This window comes from Cinclus cinclus, chromosome Z, assembly GCF_963662255.1.
Source record: "Cinclus cinclus chromosome Z, bCinCin1.1, whole genome shotgun sequence".
NCBI lineage: Eukaryota > Metazoa > Chordata > Aves > Passeriformes > Cinclidae > Cinclus > Cinclus cinclus.
The window spans coordinates 37130288-37148945 of NC_085084.1; the positions used below are offsets into that span (position 1 = coordinate 37130288).

The 18658-nt window shown below is 44.4% G+C and overlaps 1 protein-coding gene across 1 annotated transcript; it reads left to right on the forward strand.

Annotated features, from left to right (window-relative positions):
• Positions 1-8618: 8618 nt before the first annotated feature.
• XPA (XPA, DNA damage recognition and repair factor) lies at positions 8619-15641 on the forward strand. Its single transcript, XM_062513487.1, has 6 exons — positions 8619-8848; positions 9230-9358; positions 11446-11551; positions 13168-13333; positions 13942-14059; positions 15403-15641. Exons 1-6 carry the CDS (start codon positions 8677-8679, stop codon positions 15549-15551), a joined length of 840 nt encoding a protein of 279 aa, XP_062369471.1. The 5' UTR covers positions 8619-8676; the 3' UTR covers positions 15552-15641.
• The last annotated feature ends 3017 nt before the right edge of the window (positions 15642-18658 follow it).

Here is an 18658-nt window from a genome sequence, read left to right on the forward strand (position 1 = left end):
AATTGGCAAGGAAACTCTCTGAAAGGATACAAAAAATGATAGAGTAGTAAGTTTGGTCTCCATACCAGAGAACTTAGCAAAAACTCTTAACAGAGGATGGAATAATGCACAGCTGCATGAAGACAATCTGTTGAGAAGGAAGCAATGTGGCTACTGTAAAAGTGAGTCATGATTATCTGATCTCTACAGAACTGCTGCAGTTCTTTGAAGAAATCATGGAGCATGTAGACTTCCCATTTAATCATAACTTTTCTTAAGATGCCTAAGTATGGAATTTATTACAGAAATTTATGTCTGACAGTCATTAAACATAAAACACATTCTAGGTGGGAATGTTTGAGCAAATCATGGCAGCTCCAGTCAAGTTAGCATTGGTTAGACTATAAGAGAGTTATAGCATAAGAAACTGTCAAAGGTAAAGGACAGATGGAAATAGTCTTTAAAGAAGTGGATTAGGAAGACTATCTTGAATGCCAAGTAGCCAGCAAGCATGCTTTGTCTGCATTTAACTTCCAAGAGCACCCCCAGACATGTACTACACCTCAAGAATTTACCATATCACATTAGTATCACACTGATCGCCATTTAATCATTATGTTGTGTGATTAAGTTAGTAACTAAAGTTCTTGCTACCTGCTACCATGACAGCATATTACTTACTGAGTGTGTCCTCTGGGATTTGCCACATAAATGTATGAGTCAAGAGAACCAATGTACCGTATGAGCAAATTTGCAACCAGGATTCTGCCTCAGTTAAGACAATTTTATGTTGTAATAGGAGATAACTGCAGTTCTGAGCAATCACTTTGGGAAAAGCAAGAAAGAGCAAGGAAGCAAGTTTCACGGTATGAAGTCAATTAATGGAATGATGAAACAAACAAGGAAAGTATTCAAATTGTCAGTTTATTAGAGAAGAAACTGAGGTTGTGCTACACAGTACTAAAATGTTCCATTTTCTTCCAGGAAGACCATTTCTACAGACACCAGGAAGCACATACTCAGAAAATAAAGACATTGGAATAGCGTGTTCCAATAGTTTTGAATGTACCATGAGAAATTACATTGCTCAGAGAAGAGCAGTGTGTGGTGGTTAGTGCAGACAAACAGTCCAAGACTGTGGATGTTTGGAGGGATTTGTACTGGCACTTTCAGATTTTGGTAAACACCAAGGTAAAAGTTGATGGATCTGTGAAATACTGCTGAGACTTCATCAACTCTGTTTTTCTCACTTTCTCAGAAAAGTGAAGGAACAAAAAAAAGTTACTACTAATGAAACTACTGAAACTAATAAAAATATCTCAAACATAAACTTGGAAAATGTGCAACACTCAGAACAACAAATGCACCCCCAAAAGCAGAAAAACAAGAATTTAAAAAATGGGACTTGAGGAAGTGCCAAACCTCCACAGATGAAAATCCAAGCTGGTTGAGTTAACCATACTGACACATCCTAGAGGGACATAGAGCACCTTCAGACTCATGAACAAGTAACATATCCCCCCCTGGCATGGGACTGTTCCAGTGGTACATCAGTTGCAATGGCTGGCAGCTGAGTGTGCCAAATCTTCAGCCAGGGAATAGTAAGGTGCTAGACAGGATGCTTTCCTAGACAGATGAGGATGCTTCCAGTCAGAGGTTAACACTTTCATTGCCTCCAAATTCAAAGAGAATGCTGAAAACTGGAAACTGTTGACCACTGATGTAAAGAAAACTCTCACTAAGCAAAAATCAAGAAAGTGCAGTCTCTTGCAAGAAGTGCCATGTCACTAGATCAGTAACTAGATAGCAAAATCACTCAACTAGACTCCAAATCTAGTCAGGAAGATAAAAACCTTTTCTTTTTTTTTCCCTCTCTCTTGGTTTTCTTCACAAACCACTTTCCACGCTCTAGGCATATCATAGTATTTCAAGGGAAAAAAAAAAAGGTTCCAGTAAATGGCAAAGAGAACAAATTCTAAAAACGTTTGATTTGACAGCTTAGCCAGAAACATTTGGATGAAGTGGAAGTAACACATGAATATAGTATATATCAAATCTGTAAGAAAGGGATGAGTGACATAATGAATTATTTTTATTTTCTTTCATTCATAAACTGTTTCAACTTAATCAGAGGTACTAAAACATTTGGAATCCATTCGTCCCTGTTCCAAGAGAGAAATCAGTTAATATCACATATTTAATTGCTATAGCCACTGCTCCTATTTCTGTCAAGGCAAAGCCAAGTTTTCACATTAAAGGAGAAAAAAAATCACAACTAAGACAACAAAATCAACTAACTGAAGTAATCCAGGTAGCAAGAGCCTGATCAGAAACTATTTTCTGATCAGGTTGAGAGGATACATTCAGATTATGTTCAAGATTCAAATTCTGTAGGTGGCACAGTCCGTCAGAAGCCCTCCCACTGGTCCTGCATTCCTAGGGGGCTTAAGCCATATGTTGGCTCCACATTTCTCTCACAGGTAGGTTGGTGTGAGCCTAGAATGCACAGTCTCTAAGATCAATTCCACATTATCCTTCCCCTCTCATGCTTCAATGACCTGAAATGGTCATGGCTCCTGGTGGTGTCTGTTGTGAAGAGCAGGACTGGGGCCTGGACATGCATATGAACAGAACTGTGGGATGAAGTTATCATATTCTGACAGCAGCTAACATTGGGAAAACAAACAGGACAGAGAGATCTGATCAAACCTGTGGAAACCTGTGGCACTAAAATGTTTTTTCAGAGATCTGCAAGGACCAGAAGAGCTACATCTTGCTTAAACCCTGGTAACTGGGACATGATTTTCTTGCTACAGCAGACTTTGTCAGCTGTTTTATGGTCTCCTATTCCAGCTACTCCGCACACAGGAACAAGTCAGGCTGACTTGGAAGCAATAGTAAGAAAATCTCTTTATATTATGGCTTGGGGGAAAAAAAAGTATAACACGCTGCATGATATAAAGTGGAAATTTAAAGAATTTCTTTTTAAATATGTACATTCCCCATCTCCTTAAATACTTCAGCAATTCAGGCATGAATTTTGAACTTCTTTCACAATCAATACAACTAAAGCTCACATCCTGGAGACTATTATAGTAGATGATGTACCTATTTTCTGTCTCAGAAATGCCTGAGATGCTCTTAATAGAACAAAAAAGTGACTAAAGCATTCAGCAAAGTTTCTTGATGTTTCTAAGTTGCTACAGTAAAGGTTCTTGCATGGATTAAATAACTGTACATATAGAAATACTATGGGGGAGAATAAATCTGTCAATATATAGATCCCTTTTACATCATATGCAACTATTCCTTGCACACTTAGGGAAAAGGCCCCAAAACCTGAATAGCTCAATTTTATGGCAGCTCAGACAGGTCTTCAAAACCATTTCTATAAAATCTCCTCTGCCAGCCACTGGTGGGGTAAGAACAATATCCTACTATCTTAGTTTCAGAAAAAAAATACATGTTTTCCTACAATGTTTTTTTGTCCTTTGTACTGAAGATAACAAATCACCAAAGGCTGCCATGCCACAGTTACAGAACTTGTTTGTTGTTTTGTCACGGTTTCCCCACTCTTTATGTTCATGGAAGAGAAAGATTACTTTTTCTGGTAAAATACTGGAAGAGAATTTCTCTTTCTGCATTGCCAATCAACAGCAAAAGTGTGTAGTCAGCTTTGTAGCAATCTCTGAAACTGTAAACAGCATTTTTTCATCATGTGGCCATCAACACTTTCCTGTTCACAGATACGAAATGAACATTTTCTAGTGATACTAAAAGCCAACATATTAAAGTCCTATTCAGGAACAAAACAGAAAAGTTTTGTACCATCAAATGCTATCAAATAAAATATATTTACACTGTAATTTCAAATTCTGTCATCTCCTATTATAAGAAAATGATAACAAACTTGCATTAAGATCTCCTGCCAGAGAAGGATGCCAATTTTTTTCTCTGAACATTTGCACTTTGATTCTTGCCTACCTGTTTGTTTCAGATGTGTTTCTTTGGCATTCAATACTTTATATGTTTACTCCATTACCTACCTGTTCAACCAAGATTGCATACATCAATTGGAGTACGATAAATGGAGCGTGAAGACAGGCCACATTATTATGAAAATTCTCTCCTACAGGTAGTGAGCAAAGGAGAAAAATCTCAGAGAGATGACAAACCTAATTTACTCTGCATGTCCCGTTCTGTCCAACAGGATGATTCACTGTGTATCCCTGATCCATGAGCTATAGCATAGGTGAATTCAGAAAGAAAACATACAAATTCAAGCATGTGCACTATCTGGTTTTAACAAGTTCACTTTGTTTTTCAGATGTCATGCTTCTTTATCACCAAGAAGCTGGCAATATTTCTCCATTTATTTATTAAAGGTAACATAAGAAATGAGTGTATAAAACTAAAACATGATGGAAACAAAATCACAAACAGCATGGGATTTTTTGCTCTACATTCCTAAGGATGCAATCAAACTGTTCTCTTCCATTCAAAAAGCATTTGAAATCACTGGATAAAATCCAATACCTTAGTCATGCTCAGAGGCAGCAGCCCAACACCCTGTGTGTATTAGCCAGTCAGCTTCTGGCTACTGGATTCAAATGTGGCTAAAATTGATGCTACCACATGAACCATCAAACAGAGGGAAAGAGAGAGGGGGGGAGAGTAGTAAAGAGATTTTCATCCACAGCTGCTCTTTCAAAAGACAAACTCATTGGAAAAATAAGACTATTAGGTCTGTTTCTCATGGAACAAGTATTTTCTGCTGAGGAAGGACAAAAGGGTAGTTAGGTTGTAGGTGTGCAACTGCAATGCAGCCGTATGCCTATTGCTGCTAAGATTTTTATGACACAGACGAAGAAGTAGATCAGGAGGCAAAATAGAAATATATGCCCAGCAGCTGCTGCATGAGTAACTCCTGGTCTAGATGAACAGTGAATTTGGTTAGAAAGACCCCATCACACAGGCTTATTGCTATCATGGGGCTCCAGGTGTTTCAGTGTGATCCTCCATGAATACAGAGGAAGAGGTGTACTGCCTCAGATGAAGAACCCATTCAGTCCAGCATCCTGTTTCCACCACAGGCCACAGGCAAACGTCAAAGGAAGAGGAAAAGCAAGGCAAATATATGATATCTTCTCTGCAACACTCCCACAGCTACCAACTGCTTTCAGCTCTGGGAATTTCCTGAGCTTGAGGAGTTGTTCATTCATTAACTCTCAACACAGTACTCTTCCAAATACATGGCCCATCTTCCCTTCACCCTAGAGAAACACCGTGTACTCAGCATGCCATTCAGAAAGGCACTGAAGGAAGAACCATCTCCTCTTGTTTATTTAGATGGGGGTTCCTGCTTCTGCAAATCTGATGGTTTGTACTCAGAAAGTCAGCTGGCATCCACCCTCTACAAGTTACTTAGGATGTGATGGGCCTCATGCATCCTCCCTCTTTGGTGAGAACTCCAAGCCCCAATTGTCCCTTTAAAGGGACACAAAGTCAGACAGCCAAGCATCCTTGCATTCTTTTCTAGTTCCAGCATTTTCTTTCTATGAAGCAGGAAACGCAACAGGGAACACTGCTCATGGTGCAAACTCACCACAGATTTCTGAAGTGCCATAAATGTGCTCCCAGTTTTGTTCTCTGTCCCTTTCTTTGAAATGTGCCTTGCTTTTTCCAAACATAAAGATGGCATTCCTGCAGGGCGTAAGTACTTAAAGTCTCACTCCTGAGTGGCAGCTACTAATTCAGGTATTCCTGCCTTTTATGTAAAGTTAAGAGTAGTTATGACATCACCTTGCAGTTATCAACTCTCTCTTTAATGTACTTTTTTCTTGCCTAATCACCCACAATTCTTTACAGATGACCCTCACCCCCTGCTAACTTAAAAAAGGCTTTGCATATTCAACAAATTCTTGTCCTGCTGCTCACTGTTTCCTCCATGGGAGTGACGAATTGTGAAGCACTGCTCAGCTGCCTCCTTGCACTCAGCTCCTCATTGATGATGGTCTCTGTGGCTATGAAATAATGCACATCTGAGCTTGACAATTAGTGACCGCCTACGTTCTAATACATGGCTACCAGCAGCCAAGTAATACTTGATATTACTTGGCACACAGAACCCGAAAAAACTACTTAAAACACAGATACCATTATAAATTTTATCTCATGGGCATGCATTAAGCCACACGTGTTTAATATTAAGCACAAATATTACTGCATGACCAGAGCAGTGCATGTGAGATAGTTTGTAACCCCCTGCTAATATACTACAATTAGCTTTATTACCTTCCCTTGACCATGAAAATTAAGAGCATTGCATTTGATTCATTCTGGTCAGAAGCAGTGCTGGGGAGAATATTCTGCTTTGATTGCCCTGTCAGACTGCCCCCTGAGAAAAAGAAATAAACAAAAATCCTTAGTATATGTTTCTAAAAGAGTTTGACTTAATAATTAACACTTGCATCGACAGTTGGGGCCCACAGCAAATTTTATTTGAATTCCTTGCCTCTGAATTTGCTTTTGTTTATGTATTCTGATTTCCTTTTAATCCTAATTCCAGTTTGGTTGCATAACAATAATGTCCTTTTGCCCTTAAAACCCTTACCCAGGGTCTCAAACTTGGCTTTGCTTTAAGGCAGTTTTGGTTTATGAATGATACAAAACTATTTGTTACCCCACAAGTACAACTCGGTTCACTCCTCCCTAAATGTCTGCTCCTACAAAACAAGGAAGAAGAGACACCAGAGTAGCATAAGGAATCCAAACATACGTGTTTGCTTTTCAAGCAAACATTTCCATTTCCAAGACATCTAGTAAACACTTTTCTTCATTTTTTTTATTTTTTTTTTTATTTCACTTGTTTCTACTGTGTTTATTAATCTGTTTGGAACTCCACTGTCAGTTAGTCAGTCCAAACAAGGGAGTAATGAGGTTGGAGAAACGTATGCTCATACTGTATAATTGCATAAGCTGCTTCCTGTATGCTGGGGGTACGATTTGCATTTTCATCTATTAAATACCTTGTGTTCTAGATCCTTCTCTCTGGCTGCGAAATGTATTTGGGCATCTCCACTGTGGCACTTTTCCAACTTTATACAAACACTGGAAAGCAATCTCGCTGAAAGCAGACGGTTTAGTATGACTTGGTTATTAATTTTTAAGGAAGAGGTTCTGTGATCAGCGACAAGAGAAGTATTTTAATTGACAGGGGGAGCTACCTACCACTCAGGCAAGTATTAGAACCACTTAAAATGTCTTCATCTGCATTTCTGTACATATGTATATATATATTTATATATATTTATATATGGAGATATATATAAAAATTTCCCAGAAGCAGGATGTTCTTTTCTCAGCGCTCACAGCACACTCTGCTGGCTGTTGCCGAAAGTTAATGCCAAGCGAGGACGACAAGCTAAAAAGAAATAAAATGTTTTAGGACACAGGAGAAACACAATTCATGCAGGTAATTACCGCGGGCATTTGAACGGAGAGGCACAAGGGTCGTATTCTGGGAGCAGCAAGGAAGGGCTGGCAGGAAACTAGTTTAGTTTCACGGGAAGAGAGCGAGCTTTTATTTTTTTTTTTTTTTTTTAATTTTTTTTTTTTTGGGGGGGGGGGGTGGGAGGGAAGGAAGGCTTCTCCCTGTGCTGAGGTCATCCCGTTTCAGCATGGAGGCAGGGAGCACGCATCTGTGCCAGTGCCTCCATTTCCGTTCCTTCAAGGACAGGGCAGGCACTGCCTGACGGGCTGGCGAGGATCACTGGCTGCTCGGCATTAAGTGGCTTTATATGAAAGTGGCTTAGAGCCACATTTGCATGACAAAGCCATTTGCGCGTCCCTCTTCAGTAAGAGAGGCTGCAGCCTCCATTTATCCTCCCTTGCGTGGAACACGCGAAGCCATTAAGGGCAGGACGGGGATTTTGTTCAGAAAGCGCGGTTTGCCCGTGCCGAGAGAGGCTGGGACCACGGCGGGCTGGCACAGCCGGAGCAAGGAGCGGGGAGAGTGCTTCTGCACAGTTTTCAGGGCAGAAAACGTGGCCGGGGCCGTTTCCGGCCGAGAACCAGCCTCGCGCAGGGCTGTGGCGGGGCCGGGCCGGGCGGACAAAAGGGGCATTGCTGGGTGACGCTGCTGAGGAATTCCTGCCGGGCGGGGCGGGATTTATGGCTTTTTTTTTTTTTTTTTTTTCCACGGGGCTGCTCGGGCCCGAGACGGGGGACTGTGCGGAAAGCGCCGGGTCATCATCGGCTCCCCTCCCCCAGCCCGCCGCCTCCCCGGCCCCGCGGTCCCGCTCCCGGTACAGCCGCCGCCCCCCCACTCTCCCCCCGGCCGACACCGGCCCCCACCCCGGCCCGCGCGCGCCCCCCGCCCCCCACCTCCTCGCGCCACGCGGGCCGCGGGCCCCGCCCCGCCGCCTGGCCGCGCGCGCCCCCCCTCCCCTCCCCCCCTCGCGCGCCCTCCCGGCGCGCCCCGCGCGGCGGCGGCGGGGCGGGGCCCCCGCCCTGGCGGCTCGCGGGGAGGGGCGGGGCGGCGGCTGCGCGCCTGCGCGGGCGGCCTCGCCCCTTCAGTGGCCACCCCCGCCCCCCGCCCTGCGCAGGCGCAGTGCGGCGGCGGCTCGGCGAGGGGAAGGGCGAGAGCGGCTGCCGGAGCGGGGGGGACCACGGGGCTCCGTCGCTCCCGCCGGCGCCATGGCGGGCGCGGCCCCGGCCGGCGAGCAAGACCACGAGAAGGAGTCTTCGGCTGCGGCGGGCGAGCGGCCGCACCTCTCGACGGCGGCGCTGGCGAAGATCGAGCGGAACCGGCAGCGGGCGCTGGCACTGCGGCAGGCGCGGCTGGCGGCCCGGCCCTACCCTGCCGCAGGTCGGATGGCGGCGGCGGCGGAACGGGCGAGTCCCCGCGCCCTTTTTTTCTCTTTTTCGGGGGGGAGGTTTCGACAGGGGAGAGGTGTGGGAAAAGGGGGGCGCCGCCGGCCGCGAGGCGGTGGTGGCGGCGGGGGGGGGTGGGGGTGCGGTAGGGTGGCTGGAGCCGGGTGGGGGGGGGGGGGGGGGGGAAGAGAATCCGCCGCGGCGCGCGAGGGGCCCCCCCTCCCCCCACATGTGTGGGGGAGGGGGGGCTCTTGCACGCGCGCGCTCTCCGCGCGGCCCCCCGCCTCGCGCGCGCGGCGCGGTGGGGGCGGCCGCGCGCGCCCCCTGCCGGCGGCGGCGCTTTAACGCAGCGCCCGCCTCGTTTGTGCTCCCGCAGGCGGCGGCGCGCGGGCGCGGGCCCTCCCCAAGGTCGTGGACACGGGAGGGGGATTCTTCCTGGAGGAGGAGGAGGAGACCGAGGAGAAGGAAGAGCGAGGTGCCGGCGAGAGGATCGTGCACCCACCCGGTAATTAAGAAAAAAGCCTGTAGGGAGCGGTGGGGGTTTGGCGGGGAGGCGGCGGGAGGAGGCGGCGCCGCGTGCGCGGGGCTGGCGGGGGAGGGCAGGAAGGCGCGGGGGCGACAGTGAGCCGGCTCCGGCCGCGCCAGCAGGGCGGGATGGATGGGCGCCTTTTTTTTTTTCCCGGGCTTTTTTTTACTCTCCTTTCTTATCCTCCTGTTGTTTCTTTTTTTTCCTTTTTTTTTCCTTTTTTTTCCTTTTTTTTCTTTTTTTTTTTTTTTCTTTTTTGTTTCCACCCCTTTCACACGTATTTCTGGATGTGCTCGATTAGTGGCGCGTCCGATTCTTTTCAGCATTGAATCGGCTATAGCGAATGCGCGGTAATTAAAAATGAAGAATTTTAAGCCGCGGAAGTGGGACACAGCCAGTGCCCTTGGGTATAGCACATTTTAATTTTTTTTTCTCCCTCATAAACGTTATTTCCATTATTTCTTTTGGGGAATTTAAATTTTAAAGACCGACCTGAGGGTGAATTTTCGCGACTTCGTTGGTTGTGGGAATTTCGGGATTTATGTGGTTTGTGCCAAGACCGGAGCGCTGCTGCAGTGCCAGCTTTTATCGTTATAAAACGTGCTGGCGCCAAGTTACTGATCGTTCGGTGAAGGATTTCAGCACATTGCCTTGCGATATTCTCCCCCACCCCCCAAAAAAAGGCAAATGGAGAAGTAAGGGTCCCAAAATAGATCGACTTTTCTTCTTTGGGATTGTCTTTGTCTTGCTTTGTTCTGCTTGATTCAGCTGCGGGGCTGTTGGTGCAGTGTATCTCTTTGTTAGAAATCAGCACCAGATTTCATTAACGGTGTAAACAATTAGCAGCCCTACTTCTTTTGATGGGCTGAGGTTTAACAATAAATTAAAGTAGATCTGGGATGCCTTTACACTGGGCGTATTTTTTGCTGTGTAATTCATAACGTCATTGTCTTAATAAAATGTCTTCGTGTTCGGGAGCACTGCCTTAAATGATGGAATGTGATGTAAGAGTGTGAAATGACTATGAAGTACTGAGCATCCGGCTGTCGCTAGTAGGACTGAATTTACATAAAATGTCGTCTTTGCTGGATCGCATCTGCTATAAATGCAAACGCAATTGAAATGTATGGTGCTGCATGTTAACCATTAATCTTCTGCTTCAGGTGTTCCTAAAATTTCATAGCACTCCCTTGCTTTCAGATTTCAAAAACTGTATAGGAATGTTAATTTTCTGATAGAATTCCAATGTTACTGCTCAAGGAATGTCCCTTATAGCTCTTGCTCTCTGAATCGGTGTTTCTTGGTGTCCTGTGGAACATAAAAGCAGATGGTGATGACGCTGGAGGTGATCCGCCCGTTGAGGATGCGGCCAGAAGCAGTGGCTGGCGCTGAGATGAGTCTGGGCTTGGAGCAGTGCTGAGAGGGCTTGGGGAGAGGATTGTAGTGGAGCTCCATCCCCATTCCACTCCTAGCAGCTCTCTGGCCATCCACCTCCGTTTCTGCCAGCTGGAACGGACAAGAACCTTGCCAACTGCCCCAGGCTTCCACTGAGCTCGTTTAGGGAGAGGCAGGTGTGGCTGAGCTAGGAAAAAAACTGGAGCAGAGCTGAGAGAACTATGATGCCAGCGCAGCTCCTGTAGTTTTCCTGCTCTAGCCACCCTTTTCAAACTGAATCCCTTCCCTGCTTCCTCCTGTTTCTGCCCGCATGTCCTCTATTAATTAGGGCATATTTTGGGAGGGTCAGAACAGAGGAAGTGGCAGGAAAGGATTTGAAGCATTTTGTGAGAGAAATGTGGAGAATTTATTTTAACAATGGTTCAGTTTAATGTGCATTTGAATGTTTTAAGTTCAGTACTTAACAGTAAACTTACAACAAGAAAATATTCTAACAGAGATGGAATTGTGTGGTAATGGGTATGAATTTATACTGTATTCTGAAAAACTTTGATAGAGTGAAACTAGTTTGTAATATGCTTATGTGAATTCTAGTAAAATTGCCTGTAATACCAATTCTAGATGCTTGGTTTTATCATTGTAGTCCCTTAAAAAATATTTCTTTCCATTAGCACCCGTACTAGAATTTGACTATCTCATCTGTGGAGACTGTGGCAAAGAATTCATGGACTCCTACCTTATGCAGCACTTTGATTGGGCAACATGTGATAATTGCAGGTATTACAAATAATCAGGAGAGAGAAACACTATTTTACATAAAGATTGCTGGCTATAATTCAATGAGTTACAGTCACTTAAAGAGATTGTCAGCAGAGAGACATAATTCAGTAACTTAAAAAAAACTAAATGAAAGTTGACTGATAGCCTGTGCATTTTCCATTATGGAATTGAATCACAGATTGTCTCGTAAGTCTGCCTTAAGATCGGGGACATCAGTGGATTTTCATGCAACATTATGGAAATAGCATGTCATGAGAGCAGTTGGTGTGTTTGTCAGTGTGAAAATTTATGTCTGGCTTCAGACTGGAGCCATTAGAAAGCCTGATGGAACACAAATATCTGCTCTCTGAAATGGAGCAAGGATTAGGAGTGTTCCTGGTCCTGGTTTTTAAACTCAAGTGAAGTTGGTACTTTGGTCTGCATGGGCGTGCTGGAAGCACAGCAGCCAAAGGGCAGAGCCCCCATGGGAGGTCCCTGGTTGGCCTGCGAGGTAAGCAGGAGTTTGACCTTGAGAGGAGAGCAAGCTCTTATCTTTTAACACAGAAAACGCTCCAAAAGCCATCAAGATAACCAGGGCAATGAAACCAACTGCGGCAGCTGCCAGCCGCCCATGTGTGTAAGAATGAATTGAGTGAATGGAATAAAAAAAAAGGTAGTTAGGAGTTTGTTCTGGGAGTGTACCCATTTACTGCAGGGAGTGGTTAGGGCTGTGCACGTGGTGTAGGCAGTTCGCAGTCATTATGGAGGCAAAGTTCTGTTTCTCGGAAGTTAAAGTGGGTAGGAAAAGGACGTTAAGGACAGGACTTGGATCCTGTGGAGTACTTTTCCTTGGGTGTAAGCTGTTGCAGCTGATCGTTGTAGTATCCTTGGTGCATTAGCTGTAACTATGAACTTTGAATTCTAGTAAAGCTACATTTACGGCAGTGTGGTGCTTCCTTGATGACCGTTGTTAGCACTTAGTGTTTGGCAGATTGTTTGGCTCAAGCGATTCAAGTTGTACTTCAGTCAGGATTGCGTAAATGTAATTTTTTTCCATTAACTCATAAATGCTGTTGTGGTTACAGAGTTCTTCATTATCTGTCTGTTAAAGGCTGCAGTCTTTTAAGAGTCTTTATTTTACAGTTCCTCTGCCTGCTGTGCATTATAAAAGAAGTGCTCTGTTTTGCTAATCAGTTTCCGAGATCTAGAAGCATATGGAGTGTGTATATTCTCAGGTGATCTGACCTGTCTCGCATTACACATTTTTTCTGTCTTGACCATGTGAGGCTTATACTTCTGTCCTCTTCAATTGCAACTGGGTTAGGTGAATACCTGAACTTAGTCAAGTTTTAGTTATTCCCCCTTGTAAGAAAATAGAAGAAAACCCTTTCTAGAAGAGCAGGCTTCTCAGCCTGTTTCTGCTGAAATGGGGGGAATTTTTAAACACGTAATTTCAGTAAATCTAGTGTGTAGTTTAGCTAGTCTGTTGGAATCCAAAGTTATTTGCATGCATGAAAAACCGAAGGGATTAGGGCTACCTGTATTTCAGGAATGTTCACAGGGATGGGGACTGAGATGTTAATAACCTGTGGTTTTAGGGTGTAGCTTTCTCATCATTATTTTACATCTTGCAGAGATGTTGAAGATAAACATAAGCTTATAACAAGGACAGAAGCAAAAGAAGAGTATCTGCTTAAAGACTGTGACTTAGACAAGAGGGAACCAGTGCTTAGATTCATTGTGAAGAAAAACCCTCATAATTCACGATGGGGTGAAATGAAACTTTATTTAAAACTACAGGTATAGAAACTTACTGTGTTTCAGACCTGTCTTTACCTTCATGCAGCTTTGGTTGTCACTTGGTACCTGCATGGTTTTGTCAAAGCTGAGTGTTATTAATAGCTTGTTATAGTTAAATGGTTGCAGTCCAAGTTGTGAAAATGTCTGGTTTTGAGAGCATTTTAAAGATGTTCATTGAGAGAACTTCAGTGGGTTGCACAATTACAAGTCACAAAGCACGTGGCCCTTCAGTTTTTCTCTGAAGTGCATGGGGCAGCTGCAGCTGTGCGTGCTTTGTAGCTGTGTTCACAGCTTTGCCCTCAAAGGCAGCAGGAAAGGCAAGTGGATTTCCCAGACTCTTGTCATTTCTTGTTTGGTACTTCATAGGAATCATACTGGTTTAGTAAAATACGGGCAAAATTAGAGCTGGGTGTAAGTTTTCCTAAGTTACGTCCAGCTGATACTAAAAACCAGCCTCTTTCTGTGGAAGGAGTGCAGTCTTTTGTGAGTCAAGAGTGGAGACAGGTGGGGTTTTATGTATGTGTAGGGAGAAATTAAATTTGTAAGTTAGAATAGTTTACTTTTATCGTTTCAGGGGAAAAAAAAAGGCATTTGTGTCCATCCTGTAGGTAATCAAGCGTTCACTTGAAGTCTGGGGTAGCGAAGAAGCATTGCAAGAAGCAAAGGAGCTTCGCCATGACAGCAGAGAGAAGATGAAACAGAAGAAGTTTGACAAGAAAGTTAAAGGTAAAGTGTTAAAATTACATACTTCAGTACCTGAAGGGAAATACAGTTTTGTTTAAACCTGTGTCTGCATCTGATTAAATTACTGAGAAAATATTCGATGTGGTGAAGCGGAGGTTTTCAGGACTGGGGTTGAGCCTGGAGCAGTCTGGTGTGACCTCATAGCTGACTATTTTGGGCGGTGTTGGACTGCAGGACTTGAAATCCCTTCTAACTTGAATTCCCCTGTTGTCCTGTGGACATGATGTGATAGAAATCAATTACAGTGGTTCATTAATAGTGTTCTTCAGATTTTTGGGCATGACCCAGAATGTGCCATGGATTGCTCCTGGTACTTTTGACTTGTGGGAGATACAAAGATACAGATTTTTGTGACAATGGGTTGTAAGTCTGTGATAACCATCAGGTGGAGTGACTAATGAAAATGGATTTTCATATTGTTCACAGCATTCCTAGCTGCTCTTTACTGCATGTTACCCTTGGGTTTTTTCCCTATTATATTTGATGGGTGGAACCTTTCGTAGCACCTATAGCATCCATGCTTTGCTTTGGGGTGGAATTTACAAGGGCAGAAAGCTCAAGCTGGTTGTACTGGTGTCTGAAGGAGGCAGAACTTGAGACTGCACAAATAACCCCTGTCTGGGCCGTTGATGTGCACACAGAAAGACTGGCCGCAGACTGTAGCCAAGATGCCAGAGTTGAGTGCAAGTATGGGCCTTAACATGACAAAGTTTGCAGCCTGAATGGTTTGGCTCAAAATGTGACCACATTTCGCTGTTCAGTATTCCTGCCACCCGCTTGCAACATCCGGATAATATCTTGGGCCCTGCTGCCAGCTTGTGCACTCTAGAGAGCCCACGGATTTCACTGCGGATGCTGCAGAGGCAACTCATATTCTTGGGCATAAAGCTTAGAGAATGCCAAGTCATTTGGGAGGCTTACTGTGACCTGAATGAAAATGACTCTTTCTTGGTCATGTAAAATAAATGAGGTGTTCTATAAAAACTTTTCCTTTGCATTCCGCCGACCCCTTTTGGATACCTTTGAATGGCCTTCTGTAAAAGGAGGCAGCAAGTAACACGTCCTTAGTCCATATGGAAAATCTTTGCCTGTGAGATCCCATGACAGTGTAGTTCTTGGCCTTTAAAATATGCAAACAAGGTGAGAGGATTGCAAGGCAAGTCAGAGCTTGTTCTTGCGAGAGCAGATTCTTTCCCAGACTTTGTGGAAGACAGGCAGCAAGCATATTGTCATCTGTAGGCCTCAAGAAGCTGCTTAGCTTGAGCTTTATTAAACATTATTTAAGATTTATTGAAATCTTAAAAATTTCTTGTATTTCTTACCAGAACTCCGCCGTGCCGTGAGGAGTAGTCTGTGGAAGAAAGAAACTAGTATCCATGAACATGTATATGGACCAGAAGAAAACATCGATGAAGATACATATAAAAAGACGTGCACTGTATGTGGCCATGAATTAACTTACGAGAAGATGTAATGTTAGCCTATTTTTTTAATTTTACTTTGTTTTTAATGGTATTTTGTATTAAATAAATGCTAATTATGGACAAGCTGTTGCCAAATTCTATATGGAGCATTATATTTTTCAGTTGCAAGAAGCTCTGTGAAGAGCAGTAGGCTTTGGCTTTTAAGCTAGATCTTAAGGTCTAGTGCATTCGCAATATCTAGAGCATTCACAAGTGTTCAACTATTGGTCTTCTTGGTCAAAAGATTCACTGTACTTGAAGTACTGATGAAATGAAGGTGAACTTCCTACTGTTTTTCTGCTTCCATCAGGAAGAAGGCTCTCTGTTTTCTCCTGACTGTATTCTGGTTTTCAGTTGCTGGTCATGGGCAGGCAGAGGGCAATAAGCTGATAGAGTAGCACTTCTGGTGGTGGAGACCTTATAATGAGGCAGGTTCTCCTTTGGCTGGGATACACAATTACATAAAGGTGAATTCTCTCTTAAAAGGAAAGCTGCCTGCTTCCTTGGGAGGTTCTGACATACCTCTACTGTACTTTGCAGTTTTTGTAAGGATAGAGTCCTTACATGTATTCCATGTATTCTCTACATATTTTTTTCCTTTTTTTTTCCTACAACTTTTGAAGCAGAGACCAAGGGTCAAGACCTATCCTTGGGGCAAGAGGGAAGTAGCATTCCATGTCAGAGTTCTTTTAAATGCACCGGAATTATACTTGCTTTCAGTAGAGTGAATTCCAAGTTTAAATTTCAAATTTTAGTTCTTGCAGGTGCTGGGGAATGCATGTGGAAATTGCTGAAGTGAAGGAACACGTTCTAGGGTTGTAGCTCTACATTTATTTACCATTCTAAATATGGCAGATTTTAGGGAAGTCTCTGGAGACTTTGTGAGCTTTGGCCACTGTGTCTGTGAAGAGCAGAAATTTTCAGTAGGAGAACTCTGACATACTTGTCATCACAGAAACGTGGTGCGATGACTCGGAGTGCTGCAATGATGACTGGAAGTTCTCCCTTCAGAAGGGGCAGGCAGAAGCAGTGAGGTGGCTCTGTACATGGGGGAGGATTCTGACTGTACAGAGCTCAAGGGCAGTGATGATAAGGTTGGGTGCCTGTGGGTAAGGATTGGGGAAATGCCAACAAGGCAGACGTCCCATGGGGAGTCTGTTACAGACCACCCAGACAGGATTAAGGGGTGGATGAAATGTTCTATAAAAAGCTGGCTGGTGTTTCACAATCACTAGCCCTTGTTCTTGTGTGAGACTTTAATTTGTGGGATGTCTGCTGAAAACATCAGCAGGGGAGAGAGCAGTTTAGGAGGTTCCTGGAGTCTGTGGAAGACAGAGGACAGCTGGCAAGTGAGCTGTCCTGGTTGTGGCCAGGACAGTTATTTTTTGCAGTAGCTGGCATAATCCAGACCCAGAAGTTGCCCTGTACCATCTCACACCACACACAGGGTGGGTGGGCAGGAGGGGGTCCCTTCCAGTCAGGGTAACATCAGCTTTCATGGGGTGGACATTTGCATGTGAATTGATCATCTTTCTCATCCACCATATTAATATCTATATTAATACTGTTCATTTCTTACCTCATTGCTGTTTCCAGTTAATTGTTACATCAATTCTTGATCTTTACCTTTTGTGCCTCTTAATTCTCATCCACTTCCTACTGGGGGGAGTGATCAAGTTGTGCATGGTTTGGAGTGTTTCAGTAGAAATGCTAAATTGGGGAACACCATTCCTAAGCTACAACGTGAGCATACCAGGGGCAGTGGTGTAGTAAATCTGCTGTTTGTGAACAGGGAAGGGCTGGTGGGAGATAGGGTGGTTGGAGGCTGTCTTAGGCACAAAGACCATGAAATGATAGTTTTCAACTCTTGGTAAGTACAGAACAGGGACAACAAAACCTCTGCCTTAGGTTTCTGGAGGGTGGATCTTGGCCTATTCAGGACCCTGTTTCAGGGAGTTAGTCCCTTGGGAAACAGTCCTTAACAACAAAGGCGTCTCATGAAGACTGGCCATGCATTAAAAAGGTAATCTTAAAAGGCAGAGGAGCAGACTGTCCCTATATGCGGGATGATGAACCATCATGGAAGAGCAGCCTGGTCTTCCTGCTCATCCTGGCTGAACAGGATACTTCTGCTGTAACCTGGAAAAGAAATTATGACCTTTGAAAGAAGGTGCAGACAACTCCAGAAGAGTACAAGGATAATGGCAGATCATGTAGAGAGAATCAGAAAGCCGAAAGCTTGGCTGGAACTCAATCTGGCCACCACTGTGAAATACAGTGTTTTTATAAATACTTAAACAAAAGGAGGGTCAAGGAGAATTTCCATCGGTTACTGGATGCATGGGGGGACATTGTCATTAAGGATGAGGAAAAGGTTGAGATGCTTGGATTTTTTGTGTGAGTCTTTAACAGAAAGTAGTTATCCTTGGGGCAACCAGACCCCGAGCTGGTACACAGGGACAGGGAGCAGCACTGACTTCCTGTACTGCAGGAGGAAGTAGAGACCTGCTGAGCCATTATGAGATGCAAGCCCTTGGGACCAGAAGGTATTCACCCAAAAGCACTGAGGGAGCTGGTGGAAGAACTCTAAAAAGCAACTCTATAATTTTTTCATCAGTCCTGGATAACCAGGAAGGTCTGGGATGACTGGGTTGGCCAATGTAATGCCCACCCACAAGAAGGGTTAGAAGGAGGATCTGGGGAACTACAGACCTGTCAGCCTCTGTAGTAGGATGCAATAGATCATCTTGAGTGTGATCACACAACACATGTAGGAAAGTCAGGGGATTGGGTCTAGCCAAGACAGCTGGGGGAAAGGCAGGCTGACCAACCTGATCTCCTCTGATGACCAGGTGACCTCCCCAGAGGATGAGGGAAAGGCTGTGGATGTTGTCTACCTAGACTCGAGCAAAGCCTTTGACACCCTGTCTCACAGTATTTTCCTGGAAGAGCTGGCTTGGACACGAGCACTCTTTGCTGGGTTAGACACTGGCTGCATGACCAGGCCCAGAGAGTGGAGGTGAATGGTTCTGCATCTAGCTGGGGACTGGTCACAAGTGGTGTTCCTCAGGAATTAGTATTTGGCCCAATCCTGTTTAAAATCTTTACTGAGGATCTG